Here is a 22,869-nt window from a genome sequence, read left to right as displayed (position 1 = left end):
GTGCTTTGATACTTTTTCTAGGCCCAGGTGCTGATTTGTTGGCTTTGGCAGCTGAAGGGCGTTTTCTCCGCCAAGTCTTTTTTCCCTCGTTGGTTCTGGTCTCTCCTCTCCTACCTGGCTGGCGCATTTTGCCTCTTGGAGGTTTTTTTCGATAATACTGTCTCTCCGCTTATTAAAAAAAAAAAAAAACCAGAAGATTCTTCAATCTTTCACTACTCCCTAGATTGAAACCAAAATTAGGCAAGTACGATGTAAAACTGGTGAAAACACAAAAGTGTTGATGTTGTAAATTGAAAGGAAAGAAAAGGAAGAAAAAAGAGGACCAGTAATGGTTAATGTTTTCTTGGACACCAGTGACTTCTGTTGAAACTTCATTGCTCCTTTATATTACGTTTCTTTGCCCAACATTTGTCAACATGATGTGTTCTTTGGATGCCACTCTCAAAAATCTCTTGAAGCCCCCGTGTGTTTACTTCTCTCTGGAGGAATATGGAGTTCATTGAATCCCATTGAGCCCTTATTTTCAAGTTCTTACAAAGTTTTAGGTCTCTAAGTTGATTTGCATTTTCAGGTTTCGTTAGCCGTGTTGTTGGCGTGGATAACTCAAATGGCATGTTATAATTCCCATCTTCTGAATCTGCAAGGCTTAGGTTTGAGCCTCTTGTAAACCAAAAAAACATTCCATCGGCAGAAAACTCTGCAGCAACAGCATAAAAAGGCTGCGATCCAGATTTATTGGTTTTGGATCCAGTTTTTTTACATAACTGGATCTTGTGTGCCTAATGTTCACCTTTACCATGCCTAAGCTTAATGATCCAGATTTAAGAGATCAGAACTCTCAGTCTAGCAATCCATCGGCATTTAGACTCCACATTACAAAGATTAAATTTTGCTTTAAGCATATAATGCCTCCACGAATTCTCCATATCATGAATTACAAGTCACATGAAGTACGAGTTATGAACAAAAAAGGCTCCTCCAAGGATAAGATAGAGAAGGGGTTTATCATCACCGTGTCTACTTTAGAATTGGTTCCAACAATTTAATAGGAATAGTTTTTGACATACATTCCTTTCTTGGCTTCATCAGACTCTCCTTCGCCTGTGTATTTGCCAAGCTGAGCAATAGAGTTGGCCTTTGCTCTAACAAGCAGAGCATCTTGAGCTGCCTTCACATTCTCCGGTCTGCCTCCCCATGTCTTGAGGCAAGTGTTTTGAAGAGCTCTTGCATATGAGAATGATACATGCCATGGGTTGGGAGCTTGGTTCATTGCATTCAAGTTCAAGGTAGCCTCCACTTCAGATTGCCCACCGGACAAAAACTGACAACAAGAACAATTCAACAATTTAGCAACTAAATCAGTGGCTAGTGTGTGTATGAATGTTTATGTCTGTGCATGTTTGAGATAGTTTTCAGTCACATACCATGATTCCAGGAACAGCTGGTGGGACTCTTCGTTGGAGAAGCTTGAGAGTGTATTCAGCAACCTGCTCTGGTGTGGCCTTGTCCTTGCACTCTGCACCAGGAGTGACCATGCTGGGTTTGAGGAGGATACCTTCGAACATGACATTGTTCTCGGCAAGGTAGAAGAACACCTCAGCCCAAACTTTCTGAGCCACTTCGAAATTTCTGTCAATCCCATGTTCACCATCAAGCAAAATCTCAGGTTCCACAATTGGGACCAGCCCATTGTCCTGCAAAAAAAAAGGACCAACTTAATCGCATAAACACCACCAAACAACCAGATGATGATCATGTCAATAATATATCTGATATTGTTATTACCTGAGAAATGGCAGCATAGCGAGCTAGCCCCCAGGCAGCTTCCTTCACGGCAAGCGCGGATGGACCATTGGGAATGCTCACCACAGTGCGCCTGTTATATCATATCAAAACATTCTAATTTAGCAGTGATTGTAGTTAAAGCAATCATGATGTTACAGAAATGAAAGAGTTCAACAGAACATGATAGATGAAACCAGGATGCATACCATTTGGCAAAACGAGCACCTTGTTGGTAGTAAGCAGCAGATCGAGAGGCAAGGCCATCAAGACCTTGGCACCATGACTCGTCGTTAGAGCCAGCTAAAGGAACCAAACCCTGTAGTTTCCAGCTCTCAATTGTTACCGAAATCATAATTTTTTACTCTCTAGACATAAACCATTGAAAAGGAGTGGATCTCACCTTGTCAACCTTGATACCAGGAACAATATTTTGCTCAACAAGCACATCAACTATTTTCCTGCCATCAGTGGTTGATTGGTAGAGAGTCTCCTCAAAGAGAATAGCACCTGAAATGCACTCGCCAAGGCCAGGAACAGTAACAAGCAGTGTCCTATATGCCTGGCGATTAGCCTCAGTGTTCTCAAGACCGATTGAGGCTAGACGCTTTCCGCAAGTGGCATTAGACTCATCCATGGCCAATATTCCACGGCCAGGAGATGCAACAGTTTTCTGCACATAATTCCACAATCTCATAATCATGTAAAAGCCCATTTCCTGAATTCTGATATATTGTTTTTGACAAAAGCTGAAATCTAAAGCTTAGTTTTCCTGTCAGGACTGAAAATATGACTCATCTCTAGTTACATTCATAAATGAAATTTTATAAGCTTATAAATCTGTTAACTAGAAAGCCTAAAGTAAACTTCTTAAGAGTTGTGCAGTGTGCTTTCCTCTCAGCTTTTAAATATGTAAGGTAATGGAAGCGGCAAGACTATAATGGATGGTGTGTTAACACATACCGCAGTCTTGACAAGCTCATCAGCATATGAGCCAGCACGAACTGAGAGTGCAGAGGGTGCAACTGAGTGGCATCTAACCAAAGAGACTGAAGGTTGGCGAATGGTCTGACCCTTGACCCATTCTGACCTGTCTAGAACTGGGGAAATCTTGAGGAGAGAAGCGGAGGCCATTTTCTATCAAGGTTGTAAGAACGAAGTTCTAATGTACTCTCCTCCTCCCTTTCCCTCAAGCTCCCCAGTGCTCTCTTTAACACAAACAACTTGGTCTACTTCATACTATTTATAGTTCTACTCTGGTATCCCATTTGAGGTTGTAATGCAATGGCCAATCAGTGGCTGCCAAGTCGGGTGATAATAGTTTTATTTGTCTAGGTGTTTATGTGGCTGATGTGGGACGTCTTCGTTCTTGTGGTACAACATCGGCCTGCAAAATCAACGGTTTTGTCTTCTCAAATTTGTAAAAGCAGAATAATTTGAATCCCTAATAAGCCATAAGGAAAATTAGGATCTTTCGAGGATTGATTGATGACTTCAAGGTTAGTGAAGTATGAAACGATTGCTTCTTACTTTTGACCATTCTGCTAGCTAGCGAGTCTCCTAGTCCTAAAAGGCAAGATTTACAGTACATGGCTTTTAACGCTACAAATTGTGTTGAGATCACTCACACTGGCAAAAATACAGGAAAAATATGACATGCCGCAGCACGTATTGATACAAAAACTTTATAGCAAGGGTGGTTATGAGTTCATAAGTCTTACAGGTTAATCATAATCCTGCAATCTGCACACAAATATTTTCGCCTACAGAAAAAATCATTTACAGATCGGTTATAACCATGCGTGCAAATGCCAAGTTGCAGATATTCGCAAGATGGACCACTGAAGCCATGAAAACTGCTGCTACGAATCAAATCTCTACCATCTAATCAGTCTATGAGAAAACAAGTGACTGGTTTAGATTCTTCCCAGAAAAGCAAATGTATCGCCACTCCTTTGAGTCCACAGAGCAGAGAGCAAATCACATAACAAGACATGGCAGGAGCCTGTCAAGAGACCAACGATGGTCCATAAAGATCCTCGTGATCAGGGCTACAAAAAACGAAATTAGACCACCCTCAACCACCAATTGCAGGAGCACCTTAAGTGAACAAGTCGACAAAAACTCTTACATCGATAAAAAAATTTAAGCCCCCAACACGAATTTTCCACAGGCATGCTTAGGGGAGAAAGATTCCTCATATTCCACAACGATTCCATAACAAATGCAGAGAAAGAACACGAAATGTAATACTTGTCCATATGATGGATACACCTCCATTTACATTGATAGCAAAACAACAGAACAGTCATACACACCTTCTCTTCCTGTTTTGGGAGGCTCATTGAAAAAAACTAACACTCACTATAAGCATCATTGCTATGGTTAGAAAGACGATCTGGCTTAAAGCAAAAATGCACAATTGATGACCCACTTATCAATTACACCCATTCCAACAAAATTGCAGCCTTGAATTGGGAGCTTTTACTATAGAATCTGGCACTACTTCAAGTAAGTAGATGAAACCCAAAGTAACACATAAGTTATCAATGATGTAATCACTTCAAAACTCCTTGGTCCTTTAACCAATGGCAACGGTGGAATCACAGATACCATCAAGAAGGTTCCCAACAGCCATGCGAAAATAAAAGATCCAACCCTGCACCACAGCAGTGAATGATCCATGACATAGTTACTTTTTGAGGAATTCAGGTTTGAACAGTAGAGAAGATCAACAATGAATTAAGAAAAGAGAATAAGGGTACTTTGGTGTTCTGAAACTATTGAGCAGAATTCTGGACAAACTCATGATTGAAAAATAATTAGAAATGAAATTTTGTTTTAATTTGTACACCAGCTTTGGTGTCAATGAAAAAGATGGGTTTGTTTCGAAAATTTCCCTAGAATGAGAATGGTAAAAAAAAAACTACCTTAAAAAAAAAGACAAGTATCCAACAGATGAGTGAGCGCAGATTTAACGAGGAGAAGAAAAGAAATGAAAGACATTGTCCACGTACCCGTAAAGAGAAGCCCACAATTTGCTTTTCAGCCGATCATGTAAAAAATATATAGTAGCGATCAAGGAAATGGCTACCTGAAGGGTTGGACCTTCTTCAGTTGGAAAGAGAAAAGTCAGAGCACCCAGTACTAAAAATGCAATTGCTGATTTAATAATAACATTTGTTGATGGAGTCTGGAACCTGCTTATGACAAACTGCATAAAACGAGACTGCTTCATTTCCCTAGCTTTTTTCTTGAAGTCTATTTTTGGGTTCTTCCTATCGTAAAACTTCTGCATGATTATTTTGTCATGAGCTGATTCAATCGCATCCACACTTGGTTTGTGCCCACCATATTGATTAATAAGGAATTTCCTTGCAGCTTGAATTTCATCTTCAGAAGCCTCCCTGCTTATTCCAAGTCGTTTGTATGGATCCCTTACATGGATTCTTGGGAAAACAACTGAACTTGCTGAGATGATTGTAAACAAAGATTTAGGGAGTGAATGGTGCTAAATTCTTACAATTTCTAATGAACCACATCAATTAACTTAGGGCACAGAAATCAAACAAACTAGTAACTAAAACAGAAAAGGAGTGGAAACTTCAACAAGCCTTTATTGACCCACAACACAAGCATGAGCACGAACTAACTAGTATCTATGAATGAATAGTACATCCATTTCTTACTTTCTGGAAGTGCAAGCAAGCATAATATCTCAAACAGTCATTTTGTTTTCATACACTTTCTAGCATTTGGTATAAGATAAGTTAACAATGTGAAAGAACACTCCAGGCATGGTTATTCACGACTCAAATAAGCCATGCAATGCAAGACACTGACTCCACTTAGCTAAAACCAAACTGTTCATCACAGGTGCAAACTCATATTGTCTCCAGACATCTGGAATGTTCTGAAGTTTTTCCTTGTAAGTATTCTTCGTGCCTGTTTCCAGGGATAACATGATTTCATAAGTATGGGCTAAGCAAATGCCTCCACCAGTTAGTGTGTTAAGCAAATTGTGATTTTCTAACTCATTCTAACAAAATTGCTGAACACAAAATCAGCTAAGATATCACTCTATTCTGTCGGAAAGACAAACATCAAGCTTTTCACCAAATCCATTTTCTCTTTCAGACATAAGTTAGGATGACCATCATAAATGTTAACATGACCCATCTTCAGACAAGAAGGTTCTCCAGTTAACAAGCACTCACCATGAAAACCCTTTGATCTAACAACCAGCAGTTAAATTTAAGTCCAAAAGCCAACGTACAGATTATAAAAGTTCAAATGATCAAGAAAGAAAATATTACCTGATCGATCATTGGTCATATCACCACCATAGGAAGCATCCATTGCACATTTAACCAAGTAAGTTTCCTTTACATTACATCTCTGTACAGAACCAGCCAAATAACTTCTGCGCAATTGCAACAAGCAGAAAAAAAAAAAACAAGTATCAGAGTGTACAAAATCTTCTGAATGAAGTATAATGCTTGATAATAACCCATAGATACCTTTTGGGACCAAGCAATTTAACATTGTCTATAGGTTTCTCAGCATTCAGAAACGCTGAATCTCGTCTAGACGGAGTCCTCGGGCCATGTAATGGTATCCGTAGACAGCATGGATTACCGGTGAGTCCAGACACAAACATCTTTACACTGCCACGCCGAGCTCACAATAAAGGAACCACCATATCAAATATGACACCACCAGTCACCACTCACCAAAGTCATCTTTTTTTATCTCATTTTTTGTTTCTGGGTCACCAATTTGAATCAAGATAAAGCACTTCTCGTGATTTTTTTATAACAAAAACCTCGCAAAGACCCACAATTATCCCCTATAAAAATCAAACTATCTTATGACTACACATAATTTAATTCTTTATAAAAAAAAGATAAAAACCCATTTCCATTTCTACATTTTTGGGTATAAAGCAAACAAATAAATAGCATTACAGTAACTAAGACTAACAAAAAGCAAAACAAAGAAAGGAGAAAAGGCTTTAATTGCAGTTATGCTCACAATCTTTGCTTGGAAAGCAAAATCCTTGACTTTGAAAGATTGAGGATAAGGTTAAGGTTAAGTTACCTGAATTCGGGATTATAGAGGAGTGAAAAAATTAATCTTGTATCGTCTGAGCTGCCGCTGCAACGGATACGGAGAGAAGCGAGAAGAAGATAGGTCCTAAAACCCTGCTCAATTGGAGTGAGTTAAAAAGAAGTTAATAATTAGCGTGTGATACTGTGATTAGCCTTTTAAGCATCTTCTCACTTGGAGAGGTTTTAATTCAACGATGTCGTTTTCGTATTGCTTACGTAAGATATTGGAAAAGTAAAAAATTCCGTTGCCGGGACTTGAACCCGGGTCGCTCGGGTGAGAGCCGAGTATCCTAACCAACTAGACTACAACGGATTTGTTGGTAATTTATAAATATATTATTATATAAAGGTTTTTTCAGGATTAAGGTGACGTTCCCAGCTGAGATGCCCTGGTATGCAGTACAATTGCAGGTCCTTTCCAGAGTTTTCCACTCGAAGCTGTTGTGGGCTTGTGGCCCATTAACCCATCGTTCCGGCCGAAGCTGCTTCATACGAGGTTCACCATTCGGCTTATGCTGGTGCAACTGCATTCGAGAAACGAAAGGCACACAAAATAGATTTGCTTCATGTAGCAGAGAAGGGCATGTTTATTTTTATATTTTAAAATTGTTTCAGTGGTATTTTAAAATCTTTTTAAAATTTTATTTTTTAAAATTAATATTTTTTAATATGTTTAAATTATTTTGATGTGTTGATATTAAAAATAATTTTTAAAAATTAAAAAAATATTATTTTAATATATTTTTAAATAAAAAATATTTTAAAAAATAATTCAATCATACCTGTAAAGCTTTACTCTTCTTCGGACAGTTCCAGTTTCCAGACATGAGGGTGCTCGAAATTAGAAACACTTCAGGGTTCAGACAGCACCTTTCCTTTTTACAATGACGACTTTTTCATGCTTTTCACCATATGTCATCCCTCTACTCTCTGGACATATTTCGAATAAAATCTGTTGTTGCCTATGCCCATCCAAAGAATCTCATCGTTCAGTTTTGTAATTCTGTTCTTTCTCGTTGTAACAAAACAATTTCCCTGAACTTCTTTTCCTTCATTTTCTTTGCTATTCCATGTTTTGATTGACCATATGATTTAACATAAAAAAAATAATAGGAATAATTTATACAGATTGCCCTGATGGCACACATATTGACCTAATGAACTAAACCTTTTTTCCAAATCAGTTTTCATGTCATAACAACTATGATTAGAAGCATTTTTTTATGTTTTTTTTTTTGTGATATTAGGTATTTTGTTCATTTATTTAAATTAATTATTCACACCGATTATAGAACATAATTTTTATCCTTGCATTTTGAAAAAGACCACAAGGTTTTATAACCTTAACTCTTTGCTTAAAAATATAGATGCGAGATTAAGAAAAGTAAGTCATATTTTTTAAAAATAAATACTTTTTTGTTAAATTACTAAAAAAAAAAACACTTTAAAATCAACCATTTTATAAATAACAAACCAACCATACCTCACATGGGTGCTCAAATGATTGCTTTCCCTACAGTTGAATTAAAACGGTGCCATGCTTTTCAATATGCTTATGTAGGATACCCATTAGGACCATAATTTATGAGGAACATACTTTTGTCATCTTCCACCACGCCCTCTGCCCAAGACATGCCCTTTCCCTTGTCCTTTCTCAGACCACATTCGCAGCAAGCTAGTCCACCCCTACAAATAGAAGGTGATTTTTTAAAAAAAGGACCACGCTAGCATCCTGTCTGCCCAATTGCACCGTTCTCTATTCATTCTTAGATTTACTGATTGCCACCATTCTCTAACACCTAACTCATTAAATCAAGCATTTGATTCGATTCTTTTATTTATTTTAGTTTTATATCTCTTTGATTCTTCGTAACAAAGAAAAGAGAGGGATTAAAGTTACGTTTTTCTACTAAGTTGTTAAAACTATTTATCTTTTCAAGAAAAATTAATTCAAAACGTTGCGTTGCTGCATGAATAAACGAATCTTTATTAATGTATGTTTAGTATTGTGAGTTAGTGTGATTTTTAAAGGTGTTTGTTATTTATAAATATATTAAAATGATTTGTTTTTTAATTTTTAAAATTTTTCATGTTAATATATTAATACATAATGTGAGGCTAAGAAAAAACTCTAATGTCTCAAGGTAAACTAATTAAGGAATAAAATTGGAAAAAAAAAAACCTGATAATACTAAATTTATGGTTTTCACACCCATCAGCAAAAAGGGGACCTCGAAAAACGTGCCTGAAGTTGCTCACAAAAGTGTGTTGAATCCAATCCAATCCCAGCTCCAGTTGTTTACTTTAGGCCACTTTGATTACCAAAAACAAAACATATTTACCTGGAGGCTTTTAGGCTTGTCGTGAGCATTTGTTAATAGTGACAATCGTCTCGGTTTATGATAAAATATTACCACTACAGGGCAGACTTGTAGACTCAATTTTTATCGCTTAAAGAAATCAAGACACCAAAAATACTAGGAGGGGGAGGGGAGCCAAGGAATAACTGGCAGCTTACCAGCTTTTTGTGTTATTTTCATTCTTGCAATCTCTCTGGCTTTGCAAAAACCTGAGTTAAATGGAAACCAAGTACAAACACAAAGTCATGTGATGAGGAATAGCTGTGGAGCAGCAACACTCTATCACCTTTCATGCCATGTAAGGTTAACATTATGCAATTTTCAACCTCTCATGACTTTCCTGACAAGTCGAAACAGACAAGAAGAAGTAACACAGGACTAAAGGCCACTGCTAGGTCTAATGGGTGTGATTAGAAGAGACAGTGTAGATATAGTCACGTTCTGGCAGATTCCTCTGCCATTCCCTCTCCTCTAGGTTTTCAACCCCTTATCTTTCTTCGTCTCTGCTGTGGTTTCAGCCTTTCAGCTAGAGGGACTGAAAAGCTTTGCTTGTTTACTCCTCATTCTTTCTTGCCAAAACTTGTGCGAAACATCTACTCCACGATGGTGTTGAAGCTACTGTTGTTGATGGTATTGTTTGTAAATGCAAATTCTTTGTCGATGCCAGAAACGCTCAATGGGTTCTTGGTGCCTGAAGAGGATTACTTCAAATGGTTAAAACACATGGGTTCTTTCAAGCATTCTCTCTTTCAGAAAGCAAAGAACAAGTTCAAGCCTTGTTTAACCATAGAGGTAAGCAAGAAACCAAGGTCTGGAGCATTTCCTACAGTGCAAAAGGCCATCAATTCATTACCAGTTATTAATAACTGCAGAGTTGTCATCTCCATTAGTGCAGGGACTTACAGGTAACATGCAAGACCAAGAATCCGATCTTCTCTTCATTGCTGACAGGGTTTTAGGAGACCACGAATTGTTAGCTAAAATGCTTTTTCTCTTTATGTTTAATTACAACGCAGGGAGAAGGTTGAGATTCCAGCTACCATGGCTTACATTACCCTGCAAGGTGCTGGTGCCGACAGGACCATCATTGAGTGGGATGACACAGCCGACCGAATGGAGAATGGACGGCCATTGGGTACCTTTGGTTCTGCAACATTTGCTGTCAATTCCCCCTACTTCATTGCAAAAGACATCACCTTCAAGGTCTGTTATACAGCTTGAATTGATTGCAATTATCTTCTGTTCGGCATGTGGTTCTTTTGTTAACTACTGTTTGTCTTCCCACTAACCCAATTTCTAGTAAGAGCTACTGCAGTGAATCTTATACATTGATCCAATTACTGGATTATTTAACCTGGATCAAAGCTCTAGACTCTTGCGAGTAAAAGTTTTACTGCTTCATGACAGAACAAGGCACCTTTGCCACCATCAGGAGCTCTACGAAAGCAAGCAGTGGCGCTGCGAATATCAGCAGACACAGCAGCCTTTATAAGTTGCAAGTTCATTGGAGCACAAGACACCCTGTATGATCACATTGGGAGGCACTACTTCAAGAAATGCTACATTGAAGGTTCCGTGGATTTCATATTCGGAAATGGGCTCTCTCTCTATGAGGATTGCCATTTGCATGCTGTAACAACTAGCTTTGGAGCCTTGACTGCGCAGAAGAGGCAGAGCTTCCTTGAGGAAACAGGCTTCTCCTTTGTCAGCTGCAAGGTCACCGGTTCAGGTGCCCTCTTCTTGGGCAGAGCATGGGGCAATTTCTCCAGGGTGGTCTTTGCTTACACTTTCATGGACAAGATCATCACCCCTAGAGGATGGTATGACTGGGGGGACAAGAGCAGACAGATGTACGTGCTTCTCCCAACACTAAAATCAACTATGATTAGGCATAACCAACACTCATAGTTAATCAATCTTTAATCAACTAACCAATTAATTAAAAGCAGTTATTTATCCTATTTGAGTTGATTTTTGCCATGTTGCCAGACCACAATATGCTCCACGCTTGGATAACTTATTTGCTCTGTAAATGTCTTGCAGGACTGTGTTTTTTGGCCAGTACAAGTGCTCAGGACCAGGAGCTGATTTTGGAGGAAGAGTCGCATGGTCCAGGGAGCTAACTGATCAACAGGCCAAGCCATTCATTTCAATTGGCTTCATTGACGGCCATGAATGGCTTCTTAATTCATAACTATCTTTTAGTGTGTACTCATCAGGCCAACAATAAAATAAAACTATAAAAAAATTGTAAAAGATCTCTATAAGCTGTTATTACTGGAAATTTGAAAAGACGTTCATTTGTTGCTCCTGAAAAGTGAACTTTATGGTTTCAATTCTTCCAAAGTTCATTTGGAAAACAATTACAGACATCAGAGACTGAGGGGAAAAAGATTAAAGTAAAGATGAGGAAACAAGTTGTCCAGCTTTCATACATGCAACCTGAATTATTGAATGCAGAGCTTGCAGTTCTTTTTAAGTAAACAGAAGGTAACCCCCCAGTAGCAATACTAATCTACTATACTGTACAGATCATATGTACAATTTTCAAATTTAACTTCCCCCGAGATGATGCTTCCACTAAAAACAGTATATGCAGCTTTCTGTTCAGTAGACTGTACAGTATCCAGTTGCACCAGGCAACGTCACAGCATCCAACCTAGGTCAAACAAACAAAGAACAGAAACAAGGAAAACAAAGAAGATGTTATCAAAAGCAATAACGAGCCTTTGTACAAAATATTGAAGTTGAGATTTCAAGAATTACATTGAGCATTGCTATGCAGCAAGAACTCATAAATAAACAGTGACAATGGAGTATTTAAGACTAATTCAAGGAAAAAACTTGCCAAAATCAATGTCCTAATAATGATTGAGGACAGGATTTTGCGTGAGTCAGCCCAGTTGGCTCTCATGCAAAAGCTAATCTTACAGCGAAATGATAACAGACAAATTTCCAACATAAAAGCACATGTTATATTGCCAAAGAAAAGGATTTGTAGGCAAACCATACCAGAGATGATAAACATCATGACTGGAAGAGAGTTACAGTTGCAATATAATCATTCTTCATCACCTGGTAACATCAGCATAGTCAGAATTGCACCAAATACCAAAATCCGATTTCAAAAGGTAAAAAAAACCTTTGGCAAGTGCACAAAATTGATCGTGAATTTATCCAAAACCATACCAGAGAAGATAAACATCATGACTGGAAGAGAGTTACAGTTGCAATATAATCATTCTTCATCACCTGGTAACATCCGCATAGTCAGAATTGCACCAATACCAAAATCCGATTTCAAAAGGGAAAAAAAACCTTTGGCAAGTGCACAAAATTGATCGTGAATTTATCCTAAAGCTCACCTCAAAGGCAACGTTCTGATAACCATATACAAAAGTGGATCCAAAAGGATTATCTGTAGAACCCTGTGTTTGAATAGCTGCACGACCACAGTCCCCAAGGATCTCCTAGAATATTGACTTGCTCTTTAGTGACAACCATGATTTACTCATGAAGGTCAAATAAAAAAGAATCATGTCTGATGCTAAGACTGAAATTTACACTAAGGGCATGTACAAGTAATGAATCTAACTACATGCAAATACAAAAAGGTACCACCATATCTATATGAAGCTGGTTTCATTTATGAACACAGTTAGAGTGCCATTAGATTTTCTAAAGTAAATTAGAGAAGAAAAAAAAGAAGAATAGTTTTAAAAACTTACCTTCACCTGGTCCCATTTTGTGCTTGGGGTAATACTCTGTTTGGAGTTATCTACTTCATCAAAGGACCACACATGATCAACAAGGAGAAAGAGTTTATTAGTTTCTACATTAACAACATCAACAAAACCTTTCAAAATCAGAAAAGAACTTACAGTCAGAACCTTGGATGACAAAATTGCACTTTATGTACGAATTGAAATCTGCATGACCAGGATAGTTTGTGTGCAAAAAAAACTTCTTGATTCTATGAGTCTGAAAAAAAAAAAGATTATCTCCACACTTCCAAGCACAAAGATGTTTAAACAGAGTCATGGATAGAGATCCTTTTGAACAGAGAGAGATTAATACCTGTCCATCAAATAAGATATCCAGACCACGAGTAAAGTAATTGTAGAAGTAATCTCCACAAAGGGTTGTCCTTGGGCGAGGGTCAGAAGCAGAGTGAATGACCATTTGGTCAACCTGTACAGCTACCAAAATTAGTATGGGCACCAATAGTAGTGTGTTTATGCGAATGACACAGCTAAATAACAATGATTTGAAAAAAAAAAGGATAAAGGTCCAGCAGTTACGGTGTCCTTTCAATTGAGAAAGGTATCCCGTGTGTGTACACTGCCATGATCCAGCCTTACATGTGTGGAATTTTTCCCATCTCCATCCCAATGTAGTTGTAATCATTGAGTCCACTTCAGAAGCAGTCACTCAATCAAATTCCTATTTTGTCTATTAAGTTATAAGAGTCCTATTTCTCTCCATTAAACTAGCATTGCTTATAAAAAAGCCTTAAAATTGCAATTCCATGATAGTAACTCTAAACCACCTGCTTTTGGTGAATCCCACATGGATGGCCTAATTCTGTCCATACATCCTGCAAATATAAGGAAACTGTGAGAGACACACAAGATAAGTGGTTTACAGCATTATAATCCCACATAAGAGGGCACGCCCTGAGAAAATATTGTGAAAGCCATACATGGTATCTGTCCTGATTTTTTCCTTCAAAGCCCCTGGGGCATATACTAGCACAAGGCAGCAACAAAATGATTTTGTGCAGAGTATCAAACTCAAGCTAAACAGCATAAAACCCAAAATTTACCTGTGGTGATGCACCAAAAGGAATATGCTGTCCTCCAATAGAGAAATATAATTCTTCCCCGAGCTGCAGAGATAAACATTGCATTATAAAAGATACAAGAGAGACTAGCATCACCAAAAAAAATTTAACCTCTCAGAGATTAAAAACAAATGATGCTAATTCTCAAATCTGCATGCCATAGTCCTCTAAGGTTGATTCTAATATGTTGACAGTCGAGCACATGCGATACCCAGAAGTCATTAATCAACTAACTGATTGAACAGCTTAATAAAAGAAATGGAGGGGTCAAAGAAAGAAGTCAAACCTTGACATGCACCTCTTCCATATACAGGTTACCAGGAAGTAATGGGGGAGCAGAAGCCTTGTGCATTAAAGATCCAACACCCACTTTTTTGTCTGCGGAACCATCATATATAGAGACTCGGCATGTAACTGGTGTTGTGCCATCTGGAAACTCTAGTGGTAGTTCCGCTGACAAAAAAATGAAAATAAAAGAAACTAGTTAGGATGCTAAAAAGCTTGATAAAACAGTTATATTCACCAGTCTGAAATGCAATACATTACCTTCTCTATCATGACAGCAATCTGTATACTGGCTGGGAATCGGAAAAGCAAATGACAAACCCTGAGCAAAACAAATGCAGAACAAATCTGATCACGCAAGACAAACATGCATTGCAGGGAAAAAAATATTACAGTAATTGCATTTTCATGTACATACGGGGTAAAACAGAGTGTACACGCCTCTATCTTTGTCACAAATCCCAGGAAATGTTGGTCCAAAGAGTGCATAGACAGCAACAAAAGTAGCTAAATTTGATGGTCCCCTAGATATAAGAGCAACAATAAAAACATAATCTAACGTAAATATAAACAGAAATCATCAATAAGCCATGAGAATACCCAATAAGAGAGGTCGCGTAGCGCATTTGAAGTCGTTTCACATCAAAAATCTCAATCAGTCGTAACCTCTAGCAAAATCAAAGTTAAAACACAAAATGCATTAAAAAACAATGCAATTAACGGGGGGAAAGTCAAAATTGAAGGAGAAAAAAAAGTATTACTTGTGACCACGGATCGAATCGAAGGTGAAACCCGTGATCAGGAAAGCTAATAACAATATCGAGTTTTAATGGTTCCTACACATAAAAAAATAAAAATCGTAAACGCAAACTAGAAGAAAATTAATATATATATATATAATTAAAATTCTAAAAATCAATCAAGACCTCGTCGAAATGCTTCACATGGACGACGTCGTATATGTTGGGTTGTTGTTCAATCTGAGCAAACGCTTCACATATTGGCATCCCTAGCCACCAAAAAAAAATCAATTCATAATTTCTCAAAAAACGCTGTCGTTTAGGTGGGGAGTTGATTACTTACCGAGAGAGAAAGGGCCGATGCCGTTACCAGGACGAAGATCGAGAACGATAACACCCATAGCAGTGCCTTCACAGCGGCGTCGCGGTCTCTGTAGCTGCTGCTGGTGATGGTGGTGTAACATGTTTGCTAGTTTGGGTGGTTGTTCGGTTTGGTTTGGTTTTTGCTTTGGCCGGTGGTTACAAAAGTCCGTTAATTTCGCGAGAGGCTCTATCGTTCGTTCGTTGAATGCTTTTATACCAAGTATTTGTCCACACGCATCGTTCTGCCTTCTATTATTTCATTCAATGTACGAAATGACATCATTGTGGTGTCGTTATAACTTGTAAGAAGAGGCCCGGGACATGATAAAACCCAGATCATAGGTAACGAGACAGTGAACCCAAGCTTTAAATTATTTAAAAAAAAAAAACCAAACAACTTTTTAAAAAATATATTATTTTAATAAAAAAACAAAAAATTTTCACCGAATGGAACCATGAGTTGACTCATGGATCCCTCTACCATTGTTGTGCTATGCAGATTACAACTTCTAATCAACTCGGTTTTTAAGTGAGACCGTGAAACTGAAAGGTCAACTTGCTCCTCTTCTCTGCATTCACTGCATGTTGGATTTAAATTTAATATTTATTGTGGACGTAGAAAATAATATTATATTAATAGGAATATGAACAGGGTTTGCAATTGCATGCTGTATTTTAAACATTTCATGTGTTATATTTTGATGTAAAAAAAAGAGGTGAAATTAATCTCAAGTATTATTTCTTTTTTATAAAAAAAAAAAAAGTAAAGGATACGACAGAACTGGACGAAATTCAAGTTGTAGATGAGAAATAAGTGTAATTTGATAGCAATTAGCTTCGAACATGATCTTGATTTCAGTGAAGAAAAGTTAGGCTGGTGGATCCCAGTCATTAACAAAATAAAAAAGATTCAACGAGCGATCGTGTACTTAGAGAACTCTTCCTTAGCTTTTTAAAAATTTTAATCTGGAGATTAATATTCAGTAGAATTTAGAATTTATTTCACTTAATGTGTAAAATCTTATATGAAATGTGTGTTCATGTGATCCTAAAAAAAAAAAATCTCGATTAAAAAAACAGAAAAAGTTTCTTTAGTGTCTGGTTGTTTTTTTAGTAGTAGTTTTGATTCGGGATTTTGATTGTAATTTGATTATAATCTAGAAAGGGGGTTGGTGAGATGACGGGAGAATGAATGAATCAAGATTAAGGTGTCTTTCACAACCTCCATAAAAACTGTGTTTTTTTAAAAAAAATTATTTAAAATAAAAATATTGTTATGTTTTTAGATTATTTTGATGTATTAATATTAAAAATAATTTTTAAAAAATAAAAAATATTATTTTGATATATTTCTAAATAAAAAATACTTTAAACTGCTACCATAATCTCAAACAAACCCTGGGTCAGGTAATGAAAATGTATTTGTTTTTTTGGTTACATTTTGTTTTTTAAGTTTTTTTTATTTGAAAAATTATTAAATTAATATTTTTATAGTTTTTAAATAGTTTTAATATGATAAAGTTATAGATAAAAAATATTGTAATACATATTTAATTTAAAAATACTTTAAAAAAATAGTGTATTATAATATTGAACACACGGTGTTACTTGGCTGTGATTATTGTGATTGGACAATAATTTGGAAAGGGGTTAATGACATTATTGAAGGAGATACGAGAAAGATGGATTTGGATAATAATCCGTGAATTAATTGTGATTAGACAATAATTTGAAAAGGGGCGATGAATGAAGAGAAAGATGAAGTTGGACGAAGATTCATGATTCTATGATAACAATTTGTCTTGTTTGGTTTGTGTTTGAATCTTGAAGGCAGTAAAAATGATGACTCTTGAATGGAATAAAAGGTCATCTATCTCTTTCTTTTTTCTTGTTTTGCTGCTTTTTATTGTAGAAGTTAAGTTTGAACTCGAAAAGCACGTTGAAAATTAGTGTAGATGTTATTTTTAAAAGTTTTTTTTTAATAATATATTAAATTAATATTTTTTTTATTTTTAAAATTTATTTTTTATAACAACAAATCAAAACAATAAAACTAAAAAATATAAAATATATTTTAAAATCACAACCTAACGCAAAAACAATGGAGATCTCTTAATTATAGAAATAACAATAATATTAGTTAATTATAACTTATTGACAATTTCTTAACTGTTTAAAATTAAGAGTCTATTTGTTTTTGTATTTTTAAAAAAAATTAAAAATTTTTATTTTTTTCTTTGCTTCAAAATATTTTTTTTTGTGTTTTCAAATTATTTTGATGTACTGAAATCAAAAATATTTTTTAAAAAAATATATTATTTTAAAGCATTTCTAAAAAAAAAATACACTTTAAAAATCAATATTTAACCCACTCTAAAACATACCCTAAAAATATCCTTCCCCAGTATCCTTCCCTTCTGCTCTCTTCCTCTTGCATGGAGCCATGGAGACATTAAAGGCATTCAAATAAAATCACTGTATATTTTATAGCACATTTAAATTCCAGTAGTTTCAATAAAATAAAGGGTTGTGTTTCTGTGTATTTGATAATGTAATATAAGATATTTGTTTATTAAAAAATCATTAAAATAATATTTTTATTTTCTTATACCTGAAAATTCAGTTTAATATTTTTCCCATACAAAAAAAATAAAAAACAAATTCAAAAAAGGTTGGATCACATTTCTAAACACTTCTCACTTCTCCACGTCAAGTAGTAAGTGTGGACATTTTTTTACAGCCACCACCTTTATGACCTCAGTGGATCGACATGATAGTCAAGGACTCAAGGAGGTCTTTTCCTTTTACTGACTTTCTAAATTCGAATCTTGAAACTAACGTCCAAAATATTTATTAAATTTCTATGAACGCACTAACCTAACATGAAAAGTATATTCATAAGATACTGGAGAGAGAAAAAGCTTCTTGAAATAAATATTTTTCAAATACATTATTACATTACATGTATTGTCTTTTAACTCGAGCGTGTGTGTGTGTATATTATTTCTTTTCTAGTGATCCATATGATTTAAAGCATTTCACTTGAAAATGATTAAATTAATATTTTTTCATTGTTTTAATAACTTTTTAAATAAAAATACTTTATACCACAATATTAAAAACATATCTAGAGCCCGTCTGGATATTTATTATAGTAGTGATTTTTAAAATATTTTTTATCTAGAATATATTAAAATAATATTTTTTTATTCTAGCATACCAAAACAATTAAAAAAAAAAACATTATTTACAAAAAAGAATTTTTAATTTTTTTTTAAAAAAAATATAATAACAAACAAGCTCTTTGCCGCAAAGCTGAACAGGAATACCATTCCTTATCCTTACATAGTCGGCACGCGTTGTAACAAACAGAAATATATCAATTCAAGAGAGGAAAGACAGAGAGCATTATTCGTAGCTGGAAATTCAAAGAGTAATTCACATTATTTTTTATCTTAAGAATAAAAAAAAATTGAATTAATTTTTATACAGTGAGATTTGACCTTTACCTCACCACCACGACTCTCACATGCTTTGTTGTTCAAATCGTTTCAATAAATACCATAACTAGAGAAGGTTTTGTTAAATATCAACGTTCAAAAAAAAGGGGGACCAAATTGTCAAAGAAAACGGAGTAACAGTGAAGGTCTCCAGTCTCCACCTCGCATGTACCAAGACAGACCAACGTTTTACAGGGACAGCTTGCAAGACATTGTAATGTAATGTGATGGTGGCACGGTGCCCTGCCGCATTGAATTCCTAGGCTTGAAAATTTATAGGTCCGTCTCGAACGAAAAGGACACGGCTAGATCATCTGCTGTCACTCTCACCGTCCAGGCCAAGTGATCCAGGGGTGTTTTGCAGGTAAAAATGTTATTTGTTTAAAAATAATTTTTAAAAAATCAAAATATTATTATTTTAATATATTTTTAAACAAAAACTTTATTTTTGTAACATGCTTAGTTGGCAAAAAAGAAAAACATAATGTGATATTTTTTTTAATTTTTGTTTGGTGATGTAGTGTAGAGTATTTTTAACAATAATTTTTAAAAATATATATTAAAATAATTAGTTTTTAAAGATACGGATACATCAAAACTATTGAAAACACACAAGCTCTTTTTTAAATGAAATGTACTTTAAAAATATAATTAAAAATAGAAGTTATTACACTCTCAAACACTTATCTAGTAGATTATTTTATTCATGTGAAATTTTAGGAGTGGAGGAAGGATTTAAAAGAAAAACATTTCACAACGACTTTAAATATGAAATCGATAATATAGTAGAAAGTGTTTTTAAACTGAAAATAATCAATTTATATATTTGACAACTAATAAATGACTGATAGATTTTTATTTAAATTAAAACAAAATTAACTCAAGTAAGTAATATCTCTTTCTCGACAGAAATATGATTTTTTAAATAATATTAAGATTAAAAACAACAACCATAAGACTTTTCTCATCGAATCAATAAAAAAAATGATAAAGAAATCTAAGTCATCTCAAGTTAATCTACCGAACCTTGATTGCAAAACTGAAACAACCTAATAGAAAGCAAGTCAAAACAAATTTTAAAACTCAATTATCAATCAATATAATATTGAATGATTTTGAAAAAAAAAACCTGAATTAATTTGGTTTAATCCACCAAACTCTTTACTCGGAGATCGGGATAACCCTGTATAAAATAATTTAAAATAAATTATAAAACTCAATATCTAATAAATCTAATATTAAAAGATAATATTAACAAAATAAAAATAAAAATACCATTCTATTAAACAATAATTTAGAAGGAGGGGAACAATGATTCCCCCCTCCTCAACTAATTCTTGTAGTTTTAAGTTTTTTATATTTTGGTTCTAACATTCAGTTTCCTCGTGTTCTAGCATGCATGCTGTTTCACCGGTCATTGAATCACTATGCATTCTTGGCATAAGAAAAAACATTCTTGTCCCTTGATTTTTCAAAATTATTATAGTTGTTTTTTTGTAGTTTCAAGTTTTTATATTTCAGTCTTAAAATTAATTTTCCTCGCATTCCTGTGTGCATACTGGTTCACTGAACAGTATGCATTACTGGCCAAAAAAAACAAAAATTCTTGGTCCATCAATTTTTTTCAAAATTTTTATATTTGATCCTTTCTTGTTTCGAGTTCTTACATTGTCGTCCTAAAATTTATTTTCCTCGCGTTTCGGTTCTTGTGAGCCGGCAAAGAAGCGAGAGAGTCATCAAGACAAGGGAGGACTGAGAAAATTACACAAACAAGCCACATTCTAGCCATAAAAATTAATTTGATTTTTTTTATTTTTATTTGCAGACCAATCAAAAGATATTCTAAGGTTGAAAACATAACTATTGAGGTTCTTAAAAGTTTATTAGGCCTTTTAAAATAAGATTATTCCTTGTAAAGTTTTTTTTTTTTATCAACCATGTGAACCTTATTTTTTATATTTAAAAGTGTGAGTGTGGTTATTTTTTAAAATATTTTTTAACTTGAAGATGTATCAAAATAATATATTTTTTTATTTTTAAAAAATTATTTTTAACATCAGCGTATCAAAATAATAAAAAAATATAAAAAAATATATTTTTAAAACACAAAAAAAAGTTCCGGGAATTAATCATTTCCATATGCAAAACTCATATGCATTTACAAGTTCGTCATCATGGAGATCCGAGAGAGTGAATTTCATTAATAATAGCCAACAAGTGTGAGGACTCTGGACAAGTGCATATTTGAAAAAGATATAAAAAAAAGGAAAAATTTAAACAAGTGTTTGCACATTCACTCAAAAATGTTTTTAGCCTTGTTGTAGAGAAAAATAATTTATTTTATTATTTCTTATCAAAGGAAAAAAAGAGTAAAAAAAAGTGATGTTTTCGTCCAGACGAACAATAAATAAAAAAACAAAAAATTCCACCATATAAAAAGTTTTAAAATAGAAGGTTATTCTTGGTTTCTAGAAGATTAAAAACAAAATCAGTGAAATAACACAATTAATTTTTTATTTTATAAAATAACACGATTTATACCTATTAAGATTAAAAAACATAATTTCTTATAATTTATCACTATTTAGAATAATGATATTTAATAAAAATTATTAAACAGACAACAATGAGATTAGAGAGACAAATAAATAAATAAATAAAATTTCATAAACATACTAAAATTCTAATTATTACACTGCTGATATCTTTAAAATATTTTAATAATATATATTTAACGCATCAAGAAAAATTACCAACAATAATTCGGGTGGATTATAATTGCCATTAAAAATATTATTAATGATTTTTTTTATTATTGTTAAATTCACCTCGTTAAAGTCTATCAATAATATTATAATTAAAGTTTAAGTATGTTTTCAATATTTTTTCCCCTCTTATCTCAACTTGTCTGTTTATTTATTTATTTATTATTTTTTATTGAAAATCAATATTTTAAATAGCAAAAGGTGCACGACCTGTATAAACTCTACTATCTATCTGGTTTTTTTTTTTTTTACCGTGACTGTGCTAATTTGTTTTAAAAATCTAAAATAGAAAGGAAAAAAACTGTATCGGTCCATGTTTTTAGCATTTAAACACAGACATGTCCAAAAAGGATGGGTCCCAACCCAACCAAGCCTCCCTTTTCTTTCTAGGTACTCGCCAACACTGCCTCTTCCCACGTGGTGCTTGCTCACAAGACCCCCTCACAGTCCAAGAGAATAATTAAAGCGCCGCGTTTGACGCTTCCCTCGATGGCCACGGAACCCTCATTTTCAATATTTATTTTCTTTTTTTGGAACTACGAAGTATACATGCGTGGACCCCGGGGACCCGATTCACTACTTTGAACTCGTATTCTTGTTTTAATAAATACTTGTATGTTTCACGTTGCCTTGGTATTTCAATGGAGTTTTTTTTTTTTCTCTTTTCAAAATCCAAGTAAATTGTACACGTAAATAGAGTATGTTTTTAATAAGTTTTTTTTTAGTCACTTGTATTCTTAGAAATATTAGATGATAATAATAACTATAACGGTACACTTTTAACCTGTTTTTTAAAGTTCTTTTGGAGCTGTTTTTCATTTTAAAAAATATAAAATTAATGTTTTCAGATAATTTTAGTGTGATATTATTTAATAAATAATTTTTATTTAAAAAATTAAAAATACAATATAAACTACCTTATTTGTTTTTTTTTTAATTAAAAACAAAAATACATGCTTCAATTGAAGCAATACAATTTTTTTAAAAATATTTTAAAGTAACATAAAAAAAAAAAAAACACCAAACCAACAACAGCTATACTCAGGGGCGGAACTAGGTGAAATTTACAGGGGAGGCCAAAATTAATATAATAATATATATTATTAAAAAGCTTATTTAT

The 22,869-nt window shown here is 34.3% G+C and overlaps 4 protein-coding genes and 1 non-coding gene across 11 annotated transcripts; 1 reads left to right on the top strand and 4 right to left on the bottom strand.

The window, feature by feature from the left end:
- Positions 1-873: 873 nt before the first annotated feature.
- LOC133673105 (fructose-bisphosphate aldolase 1, chloroplastic-like) lies at positions 874-3,013 on the bottom strand. The gene is made up of 6 exons (XM_062093754.1): positions 2,746-3,013; positions 2,186-2,455; positions 1,992-2,101; positions 1,786-1,876; positions 1,425-1,694; positions 874-1,321 (listed from the first exon to the last, which is right to left on the bottom strand). Exons 1-6 carry the CDS (start codon positions 2,914-2,916, stop codon positions 1,043-1,045), a joined length of 1,191 nt encoding a protein of 396 aa, XP_061949738.1. The 5' UTR covers positions 2,917-3,013; the 3' UTR covers positions 874-1,042.
- A 948-nt stretch (positions 3,014-3,961) lies between these two features.
- LOC133673106 (protein CHAPERONE-LIKE PROTEIN OF POR1, chloroplastic) lies at positions 3,962-7,033 on the bottom strand. Of its 3 annotated transcripts, none has more exons than XM_062093755.1 (5): positions 6,883-7,033; positions 6,303-6,449; positions 6,099-6,205; positions 4,800-5,253; positions 3,962-4,441 (listed from the first exon to the last, which is right to left on the bottom strand). In XM_062093755.1, the coding sequence occupies exons 2-5, from the start codon at positions 6,440-6,442 to the stop codon at positions 4,285-4,287; spliced, it is 858 nt and encodes a 285-aa protein (XP_061949739.1). In that variant the 5' UTR covers positions 6,443-6,449; positions 6,883-7,033; the 3' UTR covers positions 3,962-4,284. The 3 variants fall into 3 exon arrangements, with proteins under 3 accessions (XP_061949739.1, XP_061949741.1, XP_061949740.1); XM_062093757.1 differs by having other exon boundaries at positions 4,800-5,244; XM_062093756.1 differs by having other exon boundaries at positions 6,303-6,548; positions 6,883-7,027.
- Positions 7,034-7,133: 100 nt separating this feature from the next.
- On the bottom strand, positions 7,134-7,206 carry TRNAE-CUC (transfer RNA glutamic acid (anticodon CUC)). Its single transcript has one exon. It is a non-coding gene; the product is annotated as a tRNA-Glu (tRNA).
- Positions 7,207-9,324: 2,118 nt separating this feature from the next.
- Positions 9,325-11,570, top strand: LOC133673473 (probable pectinesterase 53). The gene is made up of 4 exons (XM_062094310.1): positions 9,325-10,158; positions 10,270-10,456; positions 10,661-11,103; positions 11,297-11,570. Exons 1-4 carry the CDS (start codon positions 9,857-9,859, stop codon positions 11,445-11,447), a joined length of 1,083 nt encoding a protein of 360 aa, XP_061950294.1. The 5' UTR covers positions 9,325-9,856; the 3' UTR covers positions 11,448-11,570.
- A 63-nt stretch (positions 11,571-11,633) lies between these two features.
- LOC133673472 (PHAF1 protein At3g51130) lies at positions 11,634-15,754 on the bottom strand. 5 transcript variants are annotated; one of them, XR_009834993.1, is made up of 16 exons: positions 15,465-15,754; positions 15,308-15,390; positions 15,143-15,217; positions 14,982-15,049; positions 14,800-14,905; positions 14,643-14,703; positions 14,383-14,549; positions 14,079-14,141; positions 13,803-13,850; positions 13,331-13,444; positions 13,135-13,234; positions 12,982-13,034; positions 12,619-12,723; positions 12,443-12,505; positions 12,266-12,328; positions 11,634-11,912 (listed from the first exon to the last, which is right to left on the bottom strand). XR_009834993.1 is itself a non-coding variant. In XM_062094308.1 (15 exons), the coding sequence occupies exons 1-14, from the start codon at positions 15,583-15,585 to the stop codon at positions 12,458-12,460; spliced, it is 1,212 nt and encodes a 403-aa protein (XP_061950292.1). In that variant the 5' UTR covers positions 15,586-15,754; the 3' UTR covers positions 11,634-11,912; positions 12,443-12,457. The 5 variants fall into 5 exon arrangements, 2 of the variants coding, with proteins under 2 accessions (XP_061950292.1, XP_061950293.1); XR_009834994.1 differs by having other exon boundaries at positions 12,982-13,031; XR_009834995.1 differs by having other exon boundaries at positions 12,982-13,031; positions 13,144-13,234; positions 15,465-15,753.
- Between the last annotated feature and the right edge of the window lie 7,115 nt (positions 15,755-22,869).

The sequence above is a fragment of the Populus nigra genome, chromosome 14, assembly GCF_951802175.1.
Source record: "Populus nigra chromosome 14, ddPopNigr1.1, whole genome shotgun sequence".
Taxonomy (NCBI): Eukaryota; Viridiplantae; Streptophyta; class Magnoliopsida; order Malpighiales; family Salicaceae; genus Populus; species Populus nigra.
Note: the sequence above shows the minus strand (reverse complement) of the source record. Positions and strands in the feature narration are given on the sequence as shown.

What these genes read in the sequence shown, in the direction of transcription:
- LOC133673105 (XM_062093754.1), bottom strand. Translation starts at nt 2,916, where the DNA reads ATGGCCTCCGCTTCTCTCCTCAAGATTTCCCCAGTTCTAGACAGGTCA. An exon ending in CTGGTATCAAGGTTGACAAG is followed by an intron (nt 2,102 to 2,185) that starts GTGAGATCCACT and finishes TGGAAACTACAG; the next exon opens with GGTTTGGTTCCTTTAGCTGG. An exon ending in GCTATGCTGCCATTTCTCAG is followed by an intron (nt 1,695 to 1,785) that starts GTAATAACAATA and finishes TTTTTTTTGCAG; the next exon opens with GACAATGGGCTGGTCCCAAT.
- LOC133673106 (XM_062093755.1), bottom strand. Translation starts at nt 6,442, where the DNA reads ATGTTTGTGTCTGGACTCACCGGTAATCCATGCTGTCTACGGATACCA. An exon ending in TATGACCAATGATCGATCAG is followed by an intron (nt 5,254 to 6,098) that starts GTAATATTTTCT and finishes CAATCATCTCAG; the next exon opens with CAAGTTCAGTTGTTTTCCCA. An exon ending in TTGTGGGCTTCTCTTTACGG is followed by an intron (nt 4,442 to 4,799) that starts GTACGTGGACAA and finishes GCTGTGGTGCAG; the next exon opens with GGTTGGATCTTTTATTTTCG.
- LOC133673473 (XM_062094310.1), top strand. Translation starts at nt 9,857, where the DNA reads ATGGTGTTGAAGCTACTGTTGTTGATGGTATTGTTTGTAAATGCAAAT. An exon ending in ATTAGTGCAGGGACTTACAG is followed by an intron (nt 10,159 to 10,269) that starts GTAACATGCAAG and finishes ATTACAACGCAG; the next exon opens with GGAGAAGGTTGAGATTCCAG. An exon ending in GGGGACAAGAGCAGACAGAT is followed by an intron (nt 11,104 to 11,296) that starts GTACGTGCTTCT and finishes AATGTCTTGCAG; the next exon opens with GACTGTGTTTTTTGGCCAGT.
- LOC133673472 (XM_062094308.1), bottom strand. Translation starts at nt 15,585, where the DNA reads ATGTTACACCACCATCACCAGCAGCAGCTACAGAGACCGCGACGCCGC. An exon ending in GTGGGATTCACCAAAAGCAG is followed by an intron (nt 13,445 to 13,802) that starts GTGGTTTAGAGT and finishes GTAGCTGTACAG; the next exon opens with GTTGACCAAATGGTCATTCA. An exon ending in CAAAATGGGACCAGGTGAAG is followed by an intron (nt 12,724 to 12,981) that starts GTAAGTTTTTAA and finishes TCAATATTCTAG; the next exon opens with GAGATCCTTGGGGACTGTGG.